This window comes from Balaenoptera musculus, chromosome 11 (genome assembly GCF_009873245.2).
Source record: "Balaenoptera musculus isolate JJ_BM4_2016_0621 chromosome 11, mBalMus1.pri.v3, whole genome shotgun sequence".
NCBI classification, from domain to species: domain Eukaryota; kingdom Metazoa; phylum Chordata; class Mammalia; order Artiodactyla; family Balaenopteridae; genus Balaenoptera; species Balaenoptera musculus.
Genome location: NC_045795.1, coordinates 78,628,789 through 78,644,195, shown reverse-complemented (window position 1 = coordinate 78,644,195; position 15,407 = coordinate 78,628,789). Strand labels below are relative to the sequence as shown.

Here is a 15,407-nt window from a genome sequence, read left to right as displayed (position 1 = left end):
GGCAGGAGCTTGACCCGCAGGCAAATGTGAAAATTACGGGGTGTGGCCTGTGGCCCCAGTCCTGCCTCAGCAGTGACCTCTGCCTACCGGTCTCAGGATAGTGAGTAAGGGAGGAAAAAGAAGAGGACTGGAAAGTGTGGTGTTTATTCCAAGGTGAGGTTGCCAGACAAAGTATAGGATGCCCCATTAAATCTGAATTTCACATAAACAAGATTTTTTTTTTTTTTTACTGTAATCATGTCTGAAACATTGCATGGGACATACTTATTCTAAAAACACAGTATGTGTTGTTTATCTGAAATTCACATCTGACTGGGTGTCTGGTATTTTTATTTGCTAAACCCTATCAAAATCAGAACATAAGGAAACAGCTCGATCAAGCTGCTTCCACCAAGGAAGGGAAGGAACATCAATTATGACGTCCTGGGAAAATCTCAGAGGTTCCTGATCCCATTTTTTAGCTTCCAGAGTTAAATTTGTGTCTTTGGGGTAAAAAAAACAAACAAAAAAATCTTTCTCACTCACTCTTTTTTCTATCTAAGCCAATCAGCTCCTTCAAATCTAATTAACTAAATGACCATATCGATTGCTTATAAATTAATCATTAAAATTTTTTTCTTGTACTGAAAGGGATAAAGAGAGCTGAGAGACAACACACGTGCTTTAGAATGTGTGCTTTACACTGTGTCCTGAAATTATGTTCTTCCTTGCTCCTACTATATATTATGTTTCAGTGACTGAGAGAAACAAACAAAAAAAATTAATTGACCAAAACGTGGTCAGACTTAAAGCATGATTATATAGAAAGCCATCTGTGTAAACTGTAATCTAAGTTTCAATTCTGTTTGTTAGTGTCATTACTGCAGTTTTCCTCCAGAACCTAACAATATAATTATAGCCGGGAGCGCCACCTTGTGGAGGCAAAGATTACTGCCCTGCCAAGATGGGCTGGCTGTTTCCCCAGCTTTTGGGGGATTACGCCTGTGCTGAAGGGAATTGGTTTCACAATTGCCTGTCAGCACTTTTTTTTTTTATTTTATTTTATTTTTTTTTAAATCTTGGTGTTCCATGACAACTCAGAGAGCCTGAGCTCAAAATTAATCTCAAGGGTCTGTCGAGCACTCCTTATGAATCCCCAGGAGCCAAAACTGAGCAATCTCTAGCTCCTAGCAGCCCCTAGAAATGATGCTTTGTGTGCCTGACCTGCTACGCGGTCCACAGAGCAACATCCCCTAGGGATACTCCATGAAATATGGCTCCCGCAGGCAAAGACACTTGGAAAAATTGTGTATTTTATTTCCTTCTTGAAGAGTCGCAGTAAGCATGTGTGTATTGTAGGTTGGAATAAAGTGTACAGGAGGGAAACCTGTGTGGTTTTATTCAAGCCAGCATTTCCCTAAATCATTCGTTCTCAAACTTGGGCCAGGACTTGGTAAAACACATCCAGCCTGGGGAGAGGCCTGAAATGTACACTTCCAACCGTTTCCCAGGCGATGCTGATGCCCTGGTCTGGGATCACATTTCAGGAATCACTGACCTAAGTTAAACCACAGAGCCTTCTTTTCAAAGTTATGCCTTTTAATTTCCCTGAGTTACCAGTGGTCCATGGAACACACTCTGGAAAACTGTGTAATGTCCTGCTCCCATCATGACTTAGCACCGTCTTGCTTCTGAGGGACCGAGGCTGGTCTCCTCTACAGCACACAGATCCTGGCCAGTCCTAATCTCTTCTCCAAATAGCCCTGCTTTGATTCACCCCTCACATCATCACTCTCACTTTCCTTCACTTTTCTGCTGGGAGCTACAGAGAGAAAAACACGATGAAACCCTCCATTTTCCAAACCTGCTTGGCGATAAAATGTTTTCCCCAAGCGAAACTAAAGGAAAACGCTAGTCATTCAGGGTAAAACTGAATTACTAGAACCACATGGAGGGCAGGAACATGGTCTCACCAGCAGGAACAGACCTGGTGAAAACAAGTCTCAGTGTCAAGGTTCATTCTTGGCTGCCTGTGTGTAGTGGGAAGAATTCTTTTTTTTTTTTTTAACTCATAAGAATAATGATTTTTGTTATTGAAATAGCCCCTATGTATTGGGCAATTTATATGCATTCAATCCCATTCCTCCAGCTTTCTCATCAGATTCTTGGGAGGGTACTGAAATCAAAGCCTACAGAGACTGCAGAGTATAAAGGTTAAGCCCCCAGACCCTTAAGTCAGATCGCTGGACGTGCTGTTACTAGCCTTGCCATCTCTCTTTTTTTTTTTAAATTATTATTTATTTATTTATTTTTGGCTGTGTTGGGTCTTCGTTTCTGTGCGAGGGCTTTCTCTAGTTGCGGCGAGCGGGGGCCACTCTTCATCACGGCGTGCGGGCTTCTCACTGTCGCGGCCTCTCTTGTTGCGGAGCACAGGCTCCAGACGCGCAGGCTCAGTAGTTGTGGCTCACGGGCCCAGTTGCTCCGCGGCATGTGGGATCCTCCCAGACCAGGGCTTGAACCCGCGTCCCCTGCACTGGCAGGCAGACTCCCAACCACTGCGCCACCAGGGAAGCCCTAGCCTTGCCATCTTGGGCAAGTTATTTAACTTCTCAGGGGTCTCAGTTTCTTCACGCATAAAATGGGAATCCTGGTGGTCCTTACCCAGTTGGGTTCTTGCGGAGCATAAATGAAATAGGGAGATAAAGCTGTTTGCGTGTCACTGGGCAGGCAGCAGGGGCACAGTAAGTATTAGCTGTTAACGTTACAACATTTTCATAGGCCTGAGGCTTGCCGTAAGGTTGCAGAATTGGTCAAGGTGATGAAGGAAGCAGGCTTGCTAGCAATGGAAGGACAGGGGACTGCAGCCCGAGCAGAGGCTAAGCCTGGACCTGGCTGGCCCCCACTGCACCGCATGGATTTTGTCCATGTGGGCCCCATCCCACCTGGGAGTAAGGCATGTGGGACGCCCCCTGGACCCAGGGATGGACCGCTAGACAGATGCTTCAGCTGTACCGGCTTGGCTTAGGGATACCAAGTTTCTACTCTGCTTGTGTGTGATGGGCAGCCAGACAGAAAGGGGGGCTTGGCCCGGTTGTGAGATTGGAGAGAAAAGGTTGGCGTTCTGAGCTCCTTTGCCGGTGATACTCTGTGCAACCTCAACTCATGAATGTGCTCAGGATGTGAAAGGGTCCTCAGCCCCCATCGGGATGATCCCCCCACCCACAGAAAGATGCCCCTTCTCAGAGCTGTTGTCTGGCCTTCTGTCCAGGAGGAGGTTCCGGAATGGCCTTCAGAGCCAGGCACAGTGAAGGGCAGGATGGAAGAGGTGCCCTCAGGTCTCTGTGCTGCTTCGTGTACCTGGGGGATGGGCAGGGTCCACAGGGAGCTGGGGGCCTGTGTTTCTGAGGTACCTGGCCTTGGGGCCCAACGGTCATTCCTTATTCTAGGGGAAGAGCTGTAAATGGAAGAATTGCTTTGAAATTAAAAATTAATGAAAGTTGCATTACCATGGGGGAGATGGACTCAGTTCCTATCTTTTAATCTTTTAGTTCATTTACAACCAGTGGAGTGAAGGTCACGTGATAAATACCTGTGTGTGTGCACGCACATAGCAAGCATAGAATCAGTCCTCACGTATCTACCATAAGCTGCCTCCTAACCCACAATTCATCTGTGAAAATCCAATTTTCCACCAAGTATGAAAATCATGTTACAGACAAGTAGAGTGAAACTACCTTTTATATATGTGTACATTTTATTCTGTACGAATCCATAGAAGTTAGATGTTTATACATATATTCGTATATATAAGTGTGATTAGGACTATAGTCGGAAAAAAAACCAACCAAATACTGTGTTTTATGGGCAGTTTCATCCCCAGCATACTGCAAAGAAATGCAAATAAGTACATTTCAATCAAAGATGTGTTGGCTTTGCTAAATTACATGAGTCAACCTACCTTGGTCATATTGACTGCAAAAAGCAGAGAAATGAGTGAAAAGTATGAACTATAAACTATTCTTTTTTTTTAATAAATTTATTTATTTTATTTATTTATTTTTGGCTGTGTTGGGTCTTTGTTGCTGTGTGGGGGCTTTCTCTCTAGTTGCGGTGAGCAGGGGCTACTCTTCGTTGCGGTGCGCGGGCTTCTCATTGCGGTGGCTTGTCTTGTTATAGAGCATGGACTCTAGGCGTGCAGGCTTCAGTAGCTGTGGCACACGGGCTCAGTAGTTGTGACTCGCGGACTCTAGAGCGCAGGCTCAGTAGTTGTGGCGCACGGGCTTAGTTGCTCCGCGGCATGTGGGATCTTCCCGGGCCAGGGCTCGAACCCGTGTCCCCTGCATTGGCAGGCAGATTCTTAGCCACTGTGCCACCGGGGAAGCCCTATAAACTGTTCTTAATGGAACAGAGGTCGTTCATTTTAATTATATGTAATAGCTCAAACTCTACTAACAAAATATTTATTGGAAAGAGATTTTTAGAGGGCTTGCTTTAATGAAGAAATAAAAATGATTTCCAATTAGTGTTTCATTGTATGCGAGCGGGTGCTTCAAAAGTGCTGGAAAACATACCTTTTTTCTCTGAAGTAGGCACTGTTTCCATGACAATCATGTTTATGCTATTCATTTTCTCAGTATATTTTTTTTATTCTGTAATAGGAATAAGTTTTAGTTCAGCCTTTACCTAAATCAGATTGAGTCCTACTTAATGCAATAACATGAACATTGCAGAGCTAGCATCAGCGATTTTGTAATTACTCAGACTGTTCCTCATCTCCATGAGAACAGGCTATGATGGAAATCCACACAGAAGAAGCACCTTTATGACAATGATCGCTAACACTTATAGAGTACCACATTAGGCCAACTGCTCTGCTGAGCACTTTGTATGCTTCCTTTCATTTGCAGCAAACCTATAAAGGGAGACTCATATTATCCCCATTTTACAGATGCACCAGGAAACTGAGGTGTAAAGAGGTTATTAAAGACAGGATACAATCCTGAGGCAATCTGATCTCTGCTGCCAGGGCAGGAAGAGTTTGGGTAAAAAATAAGCTTTGATGAGACAAAAGACATTCCTACTATGTCAGCATCCTTAGGGCCACCAGACCTATACTTCAGCTTAGAGAAAAAGTTCCTGGCTAGAAAACCGGTTGGTCTGGCATCAAATCTAGTTGGTAGTGTCAGACTAGCTCCAAAACTAACAGGGGTCCCTAAAACCAAGACCAAGTAGGGTGATCGAAATCCATCTCCCAACTTAACCTCACTCATAATCAAAAACATGCAAATTTTTAAAAGAGTAGAACTATTTTTTTCTGTTTGTTTTTTTTTTTTTGCAAAATTGGAAAGTTTTTCCTTTTTCCTTTTCTTTTTCTTTTTTTTAAGTGAGAGTATCCATTGTTTTCAAGAGACTTTCATATTTTGACCATATGAATCAAATACAGCCCAAAGATATCCTGAAATGCATGCACAAGTATGGTTCACACCAGCGTTAGTCCCAGTAGAGGAAAACGTAAAACACCTTAGATGCCAAACCTTGTTCAGCAGTCAGGGGTAGGGGGTGGCTCATATGACATGGTAATTTACAAACTGGGATATGGTGCCACAGTTAAACAAGGAGCTTTTCATAGCGTGGGGAAGCATTGAGGGGACTGATTAGCAGGGCCATCTGAATTGCAGTTCACCAAGAAGAGTGTACTTGCTCAGCCTTTTTCTTTCACTCATTCGCCAGATGTGTATTAAGACCGCCGTGAGCCACGCACAGCTAGCTTCTGGAAACCCTTGGATTTTTAACAAGGCACTGGCCTTGCCATCATGGGGCTAACATTCTAGGGGGAAGACAGACATAAAGAGAGAACTACCCCATGTTATAGGGTGCTGTGCAGCAGGTAACTGCGTCAGAAAGGTTTCTCAGGGGAAGTGGCCTCTGGGCTGGGTTCTGAAGAATTTACCGGGCAAAAGTTGGGTGGTCCGGTGCACACAGAGAGGGAGAGGGAAGAGAGTTCCAGTGAGAGGAGTAGCATGTGCAAAGGCCCTGTGTTATAAGAGGCATGTTAGAAGAACAACCCAAAGAAATGCAGAGGAGGGGGAGTAGAGAGAAAAGATGGGACAAGACAAATCCAGACAGGCAGGCAGGGTCAGCCCGTACAAGGCTGGAGACCAGGGTTCAGCAAACTTCTTCTGTAAAGGACCAGCTAGTAAATATTTTAGACTTTGCCAGCCAAGAGGTAAAAATCGTTGATACTATATACGTATTTATATGACAAGAGCAAAAACAAATTCACATAAAAATTTTAGTGATTAAATTCAAAGTGTAATAATAATTGAGTATAAATTTTTGTTATCCAGATCTACCAAGGAAAAGAATGAAATATTGAGAGAGGACAACATTTTGCTTAATCCAGTGTTCTCTGCTATCAAAATTGATTCTAAATGTTTATTTGTTAATGCTGATCTGAATTGAGATTTTCTCTACTTCATCTTTATAAATGTCATTTTGCAGGGATAGGTATTGCCAGATACTAATATTGTCCACAACCATATCATTTTAGTTGACCATATTCATGCCTTGGCAGACGTTAGTAGAATTCTATTAGATTTTTCACTTGATATTTGCCTTTCAGCGTGTCATTACATTACAGATGAATCACTTGTAATTGAAGGTGAGATGGAAGCTCCTCAATTACCTCATTAGATGGATTTTGAAATATGAAAATTTCCTTTGCGCTTACGTCCAAGTCCAAAAAATACCACTGGAACTGTATTTCATGCTCAGAAAATATATCCACTACAAATGTACGTGGAATAGCGATAAAGCTTCTTGTTTTAACATTTGACGGAGTGGGAAGTGTGCAACCTGCCTTATTAACATGATTTATGATTCAAACAATGTTAGTTATTGAAATGACCTTACCACAGTATAACTTTTGCCTATAAGTGCAGTTTTTGCCTTGTAATTTTAGCTCCCACTCATTAAGAAACATTATCAAGTCAGTAGCAAAAGATAATGTCCAAAGCCATTAAGTGTTCACTGACAGTGATTGAGAACAGTTCTTCTTGTTCAGAAAAATTTTAAGCCCAGCCCTGAGCTCAAAATTCACAATAAAACTTTACCACTGCTGAGTCGTCAATCTGCTGTGTGTTAGGATAAGTCAGGGTATTCAGCTTCTGGTCCTGACCCCAAATTTCCAAAACTGATGAAGGTTAAGTTTATGATAGAAAAAGAAGTTCATTATTAACACCACCGGTTATGTAACACCAGGTAGGTTCATGTATTTTCCACAATGAATACTCACAGTCTTTAAACATCTTACATTTTCACAAGCTTTGTAAATCAGTCCAACTAAAGCTTTTCCCGCTCCGCACATATTTCTCACCATTATTAGTTGTGAACGCATCTTAGCAGATTACACTTGAGTTTTTCTGCGCAAGTGTTTTCTTAATCTCTTTGAAATACTTCTACACAGACCATTCATGGAGACTAATTCTTTGATCACTTCAAACTCAGCATGGTCTCCTCAAATAAACAACTGAAGAGTATCAGTAAAATCTATCTACTCACCAAAAGCCAAAGGAAACCACTCCAATTATTTGCTTTGTTTTTTAATTGATTATTGATGCGGCTCCCAAATGTCATTAAATTATTGAGCAACTGGTTTTACCAAAAGGATAACCAGTCTTCAACAAGTTGATTTTCTCTGGACACATTTCTTCAGCAATTACAATTAAACAAGGTATCATTAACTCAGAGAAAACATTTGTTTTGCTAACAAATGAGCCATTTGGAAACTTACACATTTTCATCTTTTATTCTTGCTCATTTTGATTTTCTATTTTTGTGAAGAATTACACTATGGTGAGATATTCTGTTCTAAGTTTTCTAAATTCTTGACCGTTGCTCTCCTGTGAGTTGGGAATAATGTGACACATGCTGAATGTGGTGATGTTGGTATATTGTATTCTTTTAGCACAGCTGCAGTGTCATTGCATGATGAACACAATACTTTGCCATCTAAATGTGACAACAGAATAAGCCACATGCTACTGTACCTTAAAAGTGCAATAGTCAGGACTTCCCTGGCAGTCCGGTGGTTAAGACTTCACCTTCCAACGCAGGCGGTGTGGGTTCGATCCCTGGTTGGGGAGGTAAGAACCCACATGCCTCATGGCCAAAAAAACCAAAACATAAACCAGAAGCAATGTTGTAACAAATTCAATAAAGACTTTAAAAAATGGTCCACATTAAAAAAAAAAAAATCTTAAAAAAATAAAGTGTAATAGTAAAGTCTACTTTTGTCTTCTTTTCTTGTTTTGACATATACTGGTAATAAAAGAAACAAAAGAAAATGTTATGATATAGCAACACTCATGGCACTCAAAGCACTATCACGTTACAGTGTCACTGTGACGTGTGTGCAGAGTAGCAGTGTGAGGCTACAAGGGCCATCTTGACCACTCACCCCTGCTGTTGTAACGTGAAAGCAGCCACAGACTTGAGGGAAATGAATGGACGTGAATGTGTTCCAATAAAACTTTATTTATGGACCCTGAAATTTGAATGTTATATCATTTCCACATATCAAGAAATAGTATTCTCGGTTTGCTTCTTAACCATAAAATATAAATGCTGTTCTTAACATTGGGAGCTACATCAGTAATCAGTTAAGGGCTTCCCTGGTGGCGCAGTGGTGAAGAATCTGCCTGCCAACGTAGGGGACACGGGTTCGAGCCCTGATCTGGGAAGATCCCACATTCTGCGGAGCGACTAAGCCCGTGCGCCACAACTACTGAGCCTGCACGTCTGGAGCCTGTGCTCTGCAACAGGAGAGGCCGCGACGGTGAGAGGCCCGCGTACCGCGATGAAGAGTGGCCCCCGCTCACTGCAACTGGAGAAAGCCCTCACACAGAAACGAAGACCCAACACAGCCAAAAATAAATATAAATAAATAAATAAATTTATTAAAAAAAAAAAATCAGTTAAAAAGCAAAGAACTTCCCTGGTGGCACAGTGGTTAAGAATCCGCCTGCCCAGGGGACGTGGGTTCGAGCCCTGGTCTGGGAAGATCTCACATGCCACTGAGCAGCCAAGCCCGTGCGCCACAACTACTGAGCCTGCGCTCTAGAGCCCATGAGCCACAACTACTGAGGCCACGTGCCACAACTACTAAAGCCCATGGGCCTAGAGCCCGTGCTCCGCAACAAGAGAAGCCACCGCAGTGAGAAGCCCGCGCACCGCAGTGAAGAGTAGCCCCAGCTCGCTGCACCTAGAGAAAGCCCACGTGCAGCAACAAAGACCCAACACAGCCAAAAATAAATAAATAAAAATAAATTTATTTTAAAAAAAAAGCAAAGCAGTTCTTTCGAGTGGTTTCCTTTGGTTCTTGATCAGTAGATAGATTTTACTGAGACTTTTCAGTTGTTTATTTGAGAAGACCATGCTGAGTGTGAAGGGACCAAGGAATTAGTCTCCATGAATGGTCTGTGTAGAAGAAGTACAGGTAAATTACACTTCAGTTTTTCTGCCCTAGTGTTTTCTCATCCTCTTTGAGAATGAGAAAACACTAGGGCAGAAAAACTGAAGTGTAATCTGCTAAGATGTGGGCCATACAAAAACAGGGGCCCACAGGCCATCCTTCATCAGCCCCACTTTAGACCATGGTGAGGATGTTGGGCCCCGCTTTTGTTCAGAAGTGCTACCTACTGTGTGTACAGGAATGATTTCCCTAAAAGCCAGTGCAAGCCCTGGAAACATACGAGCCAAGCAGGTGGGCTAAGATGATGCATCTCTTTGCAGGATGGTACCCGAGTCATAGGGAAATGCGGTGGTTACTGTGGAAAATGTGCTCCATCCTCTGGCACTGGCCTGGAGGTTCGAGTGTTATAGTTAAGGTAAGTGTCTGTCTGTCTCTGACTCTGTCTCATTCTTTCTGTAGCCTAATGATTAGCAGATGTGGGCGGGTCATTGGCCCCCAGGTAGGTGAAGTGCTATTTGACCTTTGTCTCTCTTGCTCATCTATTGTCATGTGCCTGAGGCCATCTGTTCTCCATTCTTGGACATGCCGTCCCTAGACGTCCTGTACCAGATTCCTCTGTAGTGCTTATTAAAGGTGCTGCTCCCTGAGCTCCATCTCTAGAAGTCCTGCTTCATTAAGTCTCTGGTGGATCCAAAAACCTGTATTTTTAATGCAGGGAATTCTGATGCAGGTGACTCACAGATCACCCTTTGAGAAATGCTGCCAAGGACTGTTACAAGTGTAATATAAATGACGTTTATTAAGCCCTGACTGTGTGTTGGGCACCATGCCGAGCGCCGGGCAGGCATTATTTCAGTGAATCCTCACAACAAAGCCACAGTCTGGGGCCGTTATCCTCATTTTACAGATGGAAGCTGAGATCCACAGCAATTAAGTAGCTGGCTTAAGGTCAGATGGATTCCCTTGGCAATAACCCAGGAGTGTCCTACCCCAGAGCCTCTCAGTTAATGTGCTCTTCCGCACACTTGTAACTCACAGTGTGATCCAAGGACCAGCGTGATCCGCATCGCGTGGGAACTTACTAGGAATGCAAAATCTCAGGCCTCATTCTAGACCTACAGAGTCAGAATCTGCATTTTAACAAATCCGCAGGAGAGTCGTGCCTGTTAAAGTTTGACAATTCCTGGTGTAACTACAGTATGCCAGCAAGTGATCCCTCTGCTGGGCAGAGGACTGAACTGATCACTTTTTCTCATCCCAGTGCCTTTCACGTACAAGGGCTCAGCCAACTCAGGCGACCCTCCTACAACTTCCCTCAAGCTTCCAGCATTATCCCATTACCCTGTTAGGCTCTTCAAGATCCTGGCAAAGGAATACCTAGTTGACACTTAATGTATCAGTGTCAATGTTTAATTAAAAATCCATATTCAACCTTATGATCTCAAATTAGGATTATTTCCACTTCAGGAGGCCACGGGGGGGGGGGGCGGGGAAAGAGAGAAAGAAAAAGAAAAAGAAACTTACTGTCTTAAGTAACTGAGATGTCCAAGCAGTGGTCTAACTTCAGGCATGGCTGGATCTTAGAGGCTCAGAGTCATCAGGACTCTTTCTTTCTCCATCCATCAACAATGCTTGCTTCTTAAGTGGCTTCATTCTCAGGCAGATCATCTCCTCCACACCATGGTCCCTGGCAGTTCTAGGCTTACATCATCTTTACAGCTCATGGCTCCAAGTAAATGCTCATCTCCGGCATCTATTCTGCACAAGAACTCTGGCTCTGATTTGTCACATGGCCATTTCCAAACCAATCACAATGTCCAGGAGACTGGGATCATATACCCACCTAGAGTCGGGTGACTGACTGACAGCTTCATTTGGAAGAGGGATGGTTGCCAAAGAACCAGAAGGACTTTATCAGAAAAGAGGGGAGAGAGGCAGGCAGAGTCATCAGGTATCCATTAGAGATTCCCATCTGATATGTATTTTATATATTTTATATCCAATAAAGTAAATTTTATATGTATTTTATGTACAGTAACATTTGAGTGAGCACAGATACATAACATTTACGTGTATGTATAAAAAAGGCTAGAAGGAAATACAGCAGTATTTGAAGAACACTATCTCAGGTTGGGGGAATCACAGGCTAATGGTTTTTATTTTATTCTTTATACACCCCTGGAATTTCCATGTTTCTTGTAGCAAGTGTTATTTTTAAAATCCAGAGAAAATAGCAAGTGTTATTTTCAAGTTCTATATGTAAAAATTTATGGTTTACCTTCTCTTGACTTATGTCATTTGAGACAGAAGATTTACATTTCCTGGTTGGTTCATTTGTTTTCAGGTGCTCTGAAGAGGAAGCCGTTATGGGATGGATGAAGGATAGTGATGAAATACCTCCACCTTAAAATTTGGGTGTGTGTGTGTGAGCGTGTATGTGTGTGAGGACTTGTATGCCTGTGTGTGTGTGTACATATGCATATATATACATATATACACACATATATACACGTGTATATGTGTGTGTATATAAATGTGGAATATCCTTATGATGTAAAGTTTAATATTTATGTTTGAAATTATTTATTGTGATGTAATATTTTTGTACGTAAAATGATTCTTTTATGACTGCCTTTCACGTTATTTTGTCCCCTGCAGTCAGACCACTGCATTTTACGTACTCTACATTATATGTAGTACTTTGACAAAAGTGATCCTTCATTATCACGGTACACTATTGTTTACTTTCTATCTGTAAATGTTTTATTGTTACTTTTTTAAAACTGTAATTTTTTAAAAAACCAACCTAGCCGCCATCAAGGTGCTACAAGAATCGTGTGAGGATACTTTTGGCATTTCTAGGAACGTATCATTAGCCAATCAGTAATTCAGTGATGTCACAGATTGTACCAGCTATTAATTATGTTAAATATCTATTCAGTTTCATGTGATCTCTGGGAAAAAAGTCGCTGCCTTGGTGCTAATGTTGTATGTATTTAAGTGATCATCAGACTCAGAAATGTAAACGCTTTTAATAAAAGGGAGAAGCTAAAGGACAACTTCCAGTGGACAGAATCACTTGGAAAAAATAAGACCAACTGTTTACCCTTGTTTTTGGACATGCCTTTTTGGGAAGAGAGTTGGACTTTGTTCTTGTTGTTGTTATTCTTATCAATACTTTACTTCAGTTCATGGTGCCTTGGTCTCTCTGTGGTTAAATGGAGGGTCCCGCAAGCAGCTTCATTACAGAGTGACATTGAGCAAATGAGAGCCGCTCAGCGTTTTGCCAAGATATTCTGAAATGGTGTCTATGTTAACAGTTGTGACAGAGGATGCACGGGGTGGGGGTGACCTTCGACACCCCAGCACACCTGGAGAAACTCAGAACCGGATTCTTAGTCATCAGGATTGACTTTTGTATGAAAACATTAGCTGGTGACTTGACGCCTTTGAGCCATGAGCCTGAAACCCTGCCAGTGTCCATGGCTGCTGCAGTAACTGGTGGCATTTATGAGAAGAAATGAACTGTGGAGTACAAGATGCCTGAGTCTTTCTCATCTCCCATTAATCTTTGGATTCCATTCATCTTTGGAAGTCCTGTTTTTTTCTCCTTTCCAAAATGGAAGTGCCAAAGCCGTGGTCTTTCTGCCCTTCCAACCTGATTGAAGAAAGGTCATGGCCCATGTCAGACACTCGATTTGAGAAGCCCTCCCATTTCCAAAAACCAAAGAGATTAGGAGAAACCTGGCAGTATTCCCCAAAGCCAAACAAACTCCAGAGTGCTCCAGAAAGTTATATCAATATATGAATAAGTGTTATTCTCCATTATTAATACATTGTGAAAATATACTATGAATAAATACCATGACCACATCCAAACATTTGTGTTTCACATGGTTTCTGGACTCTTGATTCAAATTGGAATGAACATATCTGTAGTTTTTAAGATTGCCAGATTGAGAAGAAATGCAGACTTTCTTAATCCCATTGATTGTGTTTGCCATTCTGGAGACAGATAAAGGATGGGGACTGTCCCCAAGGTTTGTCTTTTCATCACTTAAATCAGTTGAAATGGTTATTCTGAAACTCAGAGACAGAAACCTCTTGTTTGTGTGATGGGGAACAAGTGAGCAAACAAGACGAGACTGAAGTGGGGTCTGGGGGCTTAATTGTTAATATTATGTAACAGTAGTTTCTATTCTAGAGACTGATGGTGTCCTGGGAATTGAGAGCTTTCCAAAGAAATCTAATGAACAGCTAATAGTAAGTGAATATCCACCATATGCCGGGGCCCTTTACTAAATTGTTTTAGCTCATTCTTAGAACCACCAAGTGGAGCAGGTAATAGACTTACCATCATTTTTTGTATAAGGAGACAGAGCCTTCAAGATACACATGGGCCCAAGTTCACATACAGTGAATAAGTGACAGTCTCAGAAAGAACTTTGGCTCTGATTGGGTTACATGACCACTTCTGTACCAATCACATTGTCAAGATGGCTGGGATTATGTGCCCACCTAGAGGCACATGATCAACAACTTCAGTTGAAAGACCAGCTGTCCCAGAAGAGAAGGGTTGTGTTACCAGAAAAGGGTAGATGGTACGGAGACAGGCAAAAGCAACACATATCCACGGGAGATTCCGTGTGTGTGTATGTGGTTGCATGCACATGCACGTGTGCAAGTATAAAATCTCCAAATCCCATAGCTCACACCATAGTTCCATAGTTCCTTGTCACCCCTCAGCTTCGTCTGAGACTTGGGTTCTAGTCCTTTCTCTGACATCTGGTAACTGTAGGATCCTGAACCCTAGTAGGATAAAGATCTGTAAAATGAGGCTACTGACATGCCTCCTATCTACCTTGCGGGATTGGGTTTTCTATAGCTGCACTCAAAATATGCATCAGCACATTTAAGCTGACAGCATGAAAGCCATGGGTTCTGTATCAGTTAGGAATTGTGTTCAGCTGGTAATTACAGAGACCTGACTGCAATGGCTTACACATTAATAGGTGTATTTCACTGTTATATTCAAGAAGCCTGGAGATAGGAGATCCAGGGCTGGTATGGCAGCTCCACAAACTCCTCAGGGGCATAGTTTCTTTATCTCCTTCTCTCCTCAGTCTTCCATATTTCCATATGGCTGCTAGAGCTCCAGCAATCACTCCCAAATTCTAGGCAACAAAAATAGAGGAGTGGGGGAAAGGGTAAAAAGTAGCCTGGTCCCAGCTTTCTACTCTTTGAAAGAGGTTTTCCAGAAACCTCACCCAACAAATTCCACTTATATCTCCTCAGCCAGAATTGAGTCCTGTCTTACACCTAGGCTGCAGAAGCAGTGGAGAATTAGGGTTATTTCACAGAGTATATTGCCAAACTAAATAAAATGAGGGATCTGTTCCCGGAAGACAAAAGAGACTTAAGAGAAGCAACTAGAAGTCTCCGCAACAGGTTCAGCTACACTGACAAGAGGGAATGGTTTGGAAGCAATTATCATAAAGTAAGCAAGAGATAATAGGATCTGGGCTGGAGATGTGACCATTGTAATGGTAGAAAATTGTAGAGTGATAGAGGTGGTAAAATTAACAGGAGCTGACAGTGGGTAGATTCAGGGTGCACTGTGGGAGAGAAGGCACTGATCAGAATTCAAAGATGAGGTTTCATTTGCCTGAAAATACAACCAGGGTGATAGAAAGATGAACGTTTGGATGGGTGAATGCACAGATATAATCTATTAGATTCTGTTCATTCTTTATATCTTTATAGCACCATACAGATTAAATATTGTCTTTGTGTTCTATTCACTCTTTATCCAAATAATATTTATTGCACATCTACTAATTTCCAGTCATTGTTCTAGGCACTAGGGATGCAGCAGTGTACAGTTGATGCTTGAACAACACAAACTTGAACTGCACAGGTTCACTTAGGCGTGGATACTTTTCAATAGTAAATGCTA

At 42.2% G+C, this 15,407-nt stretch overlaps 1 protein-coding gene across 2 annotated transcripts in view; it reads left to right on the top strand.

The window, feature by feature from the left end:
• ADAMTS9 (ADAM metallopeptidase with thrombospondin type 1 motif 9) overlaps nt 1-13,309 on the top strand; it is a 169,695-nt gene extending 156,386 nt beyond the window's left edge. The window contains exons 39-40 of one of the 2 annotated variants that reach the window (XM_036868421.1): nt 9,772-9,866; nt 11,796-13,309. In XM_036868421.1, coding sequence (XP_036724316.1) covers nt 9,772-9,861 — 90 coding nt within the window. In that variant the 3' untranslated portion in view covers nt 9,862-9,866; nt 11,796-13,309. The remainder of the gene's footprint in view (nt 1-9,771; nt 9,867-11,795) is intronic. The other variant, XM_036868422.1, reaches the window with a different exon arrangement.
• The last annotated feature ends 2,098 nt before the right edge of the window (nt 13,310-15,407 follow it).